The following is a 3,755-nucleotide window of genomic DNA, read 5'->3' on the forward strand; positions in this document are numbered from 1 at the left end:
CAGCAATTCCTTTGCGAGTGTCCAGCACAGGGATATCTTGAGGAAAGCTTCTGTGGAAAGACTGCTAGGATTCGCCAGAAAATCAAATAGGCTTGGGGTAACCCCCCCATGAGCATCACAATGGGCCTTCGCGGCCTCCGAGTAAACTCTTTGCAGAGCTGCCCGTTTAACCTAACCTTAACCTAACCTATTTAAGCTCTTCACTGCAGTTAAGCCTTTGGTGGAAATAGGCTATTACCCCTAAGAATTTTGATTTATTCGTAAAGCTTAAGAGTCACCAGTTTAGTTCAGGCGGAGCCAGTAGCGGTGTCTTAAACTTCCTCGCAACGCGTGGACCATAGTGATACATCGCGAAGTTCCCTCTGCATCGATGCGCTACTATACAAATAATAAAACAAAAATTTTTGTGTAGCTTTTATACATATATATTTCTGTGGAAATTCATTTTAAACTCTATACTTAGATATCTAATTAGCTTTGCTTTTCTTTCTTATTTCGTACATCACCTCTTCCCACAATCGCCTTCAATAGCTTGCAGCTCACCCACGCAACAACCAGTAAGGCCAAAAGTGGCCCGCCAAACAGCACAGCAATGACATCCAAATTATGATATTCAATAAAATTCAAATTTCGCGCTGCTACACGCATATGCGGTGCGCCCTTATGCCGCAATACATACTCTGTCCAATAAATTGCCTTCTTCACTGGTGTCTCTGGTTGATCGTGATAGAGCTGTGAGATTTCTTGCGCGCGTTTTGAATATTTTGGATTTTCCAGCACCTCCACTATAGCGCTTTTGAGTTGGTTAGCAGTGAAGCTCCTGAAATGGATGCTCACACCAAAACCTTTCTGCTGCGCACGCGCAACATTCAGATGTTGGTCATAGAAAACAGGCATACCCACCACCGGCTTGGCATGATGTATAGCCTCAATTGTGCTCAGCAGTCCACCATGTGTTATAAAGAGCTTTACCTTAGGGTGCGCTAATACATCAGATTGTGGAAACCATTTACTGATAAATACATTCGTGGGTTTTCCAGGTAATTCTGGATCTTCGAATTTCCAAAGTATGTTGTATTGCTTTAACGAGGCGAAAACTTCCATTAGTATAGCGCGCCTTTTTGCAGACAAATTTCTACTGCGTATATTTGTGCCTAACGAGAAGTAGATTACCCCCTTTGGGGCGGCATTTATAAATTCTGCCATATCGGCTGGTAATTTACTTGGCTTGTGATCTATGTGCCAGCCGCCAACTTCGATAGCATTCGGCACATAAGGACGTGGTAGGCTCATTGAGAAATGTTGATTCAGCAACACAAGTGAGAAGTTCTTACGCATTTCCATAAATGGCGCCGTTGGGGTGGGTACGTATTTTTTGTACAGCTCATATTGCGCAGGCAACATTACGAAACGATTATGTATCCACTCCAGAACATGAATGTAGAAATTTTCTAAACGCTCGCGAAAATTCATATGATCTGTTAAATGGCTAGTTGTTGAGGGTATATAGGAGAGTGGTGAGGTGTTGCCAACCAATTCGTCGATACGCATATCGGTGCCGAAGCTGGAAACGCCAATAAGCAAAGCCTTGAAATGGTATGCCAGTGCATAGAGCGCTTCCTGCTGCAGAACCTCAACAATAAGTAAATCGAAGGTCACACCATGCTTAAGCCATTTTTGCAACACTGGATGTTCTAGAACTTTTCGTGTAGATGGTGTAAGGTAATCGATGGCAAAATTAAGTTCTTCCCATTTGCTGAGTGTCAGTACTTCGGAGTCAACGATGTATTCTGAAAATAAATAAAAGCATTGCCATTTACTTTATACAAAATTTGTATACTTTGATCAGGAATACTTTAGAAGCCTTAAAAGCAGCAAATGCAATGAACTAACTCTACGTGAAGTGATCAGTTTTATGGAGAGCGCTCATAACTATGTACGATTCTTCTAGCAGTGTTACCAATTTTCTTTATTTATTTATTTGGTTATTTATTCTAAATCAATAACCAATAGTAAGCACTATTAAAGAATAATTAACAAAAAGAAGTACTGGGCAATTCTGGCACTCTCTTTCAACTCACCACAGTCTTAGGTAAGACAACTGTCAGTTCTAGAAGCTATCTTGAAAGCTCTGTACTGTCTTTCGTAAGACAACTGTGAGTTCTGGCAGCAATCTTGAAAGCTCTTTACTGTCTTTCGAAAGACTAATTGAAAGCTATGCTAACGCGAAGGTTTTAGGGTTATTCTGTTTGTCTTTTAGCTAAAAGATTTTAGAAACTATTTAAAAAAATATTTTTTTTTTTCTTTGTAAAACAAAAAAAAACTAGAAACTAAAAACGAAATTAAACAAAAAAAATTATAGAACCAAAAATATATTTAAAAAAAAACTTAAAAATTAAAAGGAAACCAAAAAATATACATTTCTTTTTAAAATAACACCGAAAATTTAAAAGAAAATTAAATTTTAAAACAAAAATATTCTTTTTAAAACAACAAAATCACAAAATTTAACGAAAATGAAGTTAAACAAAAGAAAAAATTATATACATGAAGCTAGAAAAATACTTTTCTCTTTAATTAAAAATCTAAAAATAAAAAGAAAATGTAATTAAAAAAAAAATAATTAAAGGAAAAAATAAAGTAAGCTCCTAAAAATTCAATGAACTTTAAGAAGTCTTTTTCCTTTTTAGAACTATAAAATCTAATAAAAAAGTTTTAAGAAGAAAAAATTTCAATTCAAAATAAAAAAATAAAATACGTTTGTAAAAGTTTAATGGAAAAAAATGTTACTTTCTAAACTAACATCTTAAAATCAAAAAAAAAAGTTATAATAAAAAAAGAAACAAACATTAAAAAAAATACTTTCCCAAAAATTAAATGAAATTAAAAGCAAATATCTTTTTGCTGTTTATGTAAATTGTGTTTCAATTTTAAAATAATGGAAATTAAATAGAGGAAAATTAACCCCCAAAAAAAACACGAAAAAGCATTGTCCCTATTCAAGTGCATGGGAGTGTACGTTTTCAGGAGAGATCGTTTTTATTTTACTAAATATGTATTTCAAAATTGCTGGGAAGTCTGGATCTGCCCGCATTGGTTAACATTTTGACGAATTCAATATAAATTTCCTATTTTCTGAACATATTTGCATGGATGCATGTACATTAGGGTGGTCCAAAAAAAACAAGTGTATAGAATTTTTGAAAATCAATCTTTTTCGCTCGGAAGACTCAGGTTCTCTTCAGGAGACCCTCAATAGTAATACCCAGTTATTTATTTAACAATTTTTTTTGCTATGGGAGCATAAATACAAAATTTTTATTATTAAAAAATGGTTAAATAAAGAATTGGATAATGTTATTGGAAGTCTCCTGAAGAGAACCATAGTTTTCCGATCGAAAAAATAATACTGATTTTTAAGAATTCTCTACCATTTCTATGAAAAGTTGTTTTGTCCCATATACAAATATTTTTTTATTTCAAAAAAAAACGGGGTAAATTTTTTTCGATGTAGAACAATCCTAGGGGGTGAGAGCATTAAAATTTCGAATTTACTTATTTTGGACCACCCTAATGTACATACATTGCATTTGAGTTCAGAAAAAAACACCAAAAAGGCACTAGGCACTAAACCCTTATTTTTTTTGGCCTTTTAATTTTCACATAGCACTATATCTAGCGCTTAAAATAGCACTCTCTGATATACATACATACATACATACTACTCACCTTCAAAGAGATAATTTTCGTAAATA

The 3,755-nt window shown here is 34.3% G+C and overlaps 1 protein-coding gene across 1 annotated transcript; it reads right to left on the reverse strand.

Annotated features, from left to right (window-relative positions):
• Positions 1-423: 423 nt before the first annotated feature.
• LOC108371250 (UDP-glucuronosyltransferase 2B20-like) lies at positions 424-3,749 on the reverse strand. The gene is made up of 2 exons (XM_017626763.1): positions 3,730-3,749; positions 424-1,790 (listed from the first exon to the last, which is right to left on the reverse strand). The coding sequence occupies exon 2, from the start codon at positions 1,549-1,551 to the stop codon at positions 472-474; it is 1,080 nt and encodes a 359-aa protein (XP_017482252.1). The 5' UTR covers positions 1,552-1,790; positions 3,730-3,749; the 3' UTR covers positions 424-471.
• Positions 3,750-3,755: the final 6 nt, after the last annotated feature.

Source organism: Rhagoletis zephyria, unplaced genomic scaffold, assembly GCF_001687245.7.
Source record: "Rhagoletis zephyria isolate East Lansing unplaced genomic scaffold, Rhagoletis_zephyria_1.1 Rzeph_scaffold_04827, whole genome shotgun sequence".
Classification (NCBI taxonomy): Eukaryota; Metazoa; Arthropoda; class Insecta; order Diptera; family Tephritidae; genus Rhagoletis; species Rhagoletis zephyria.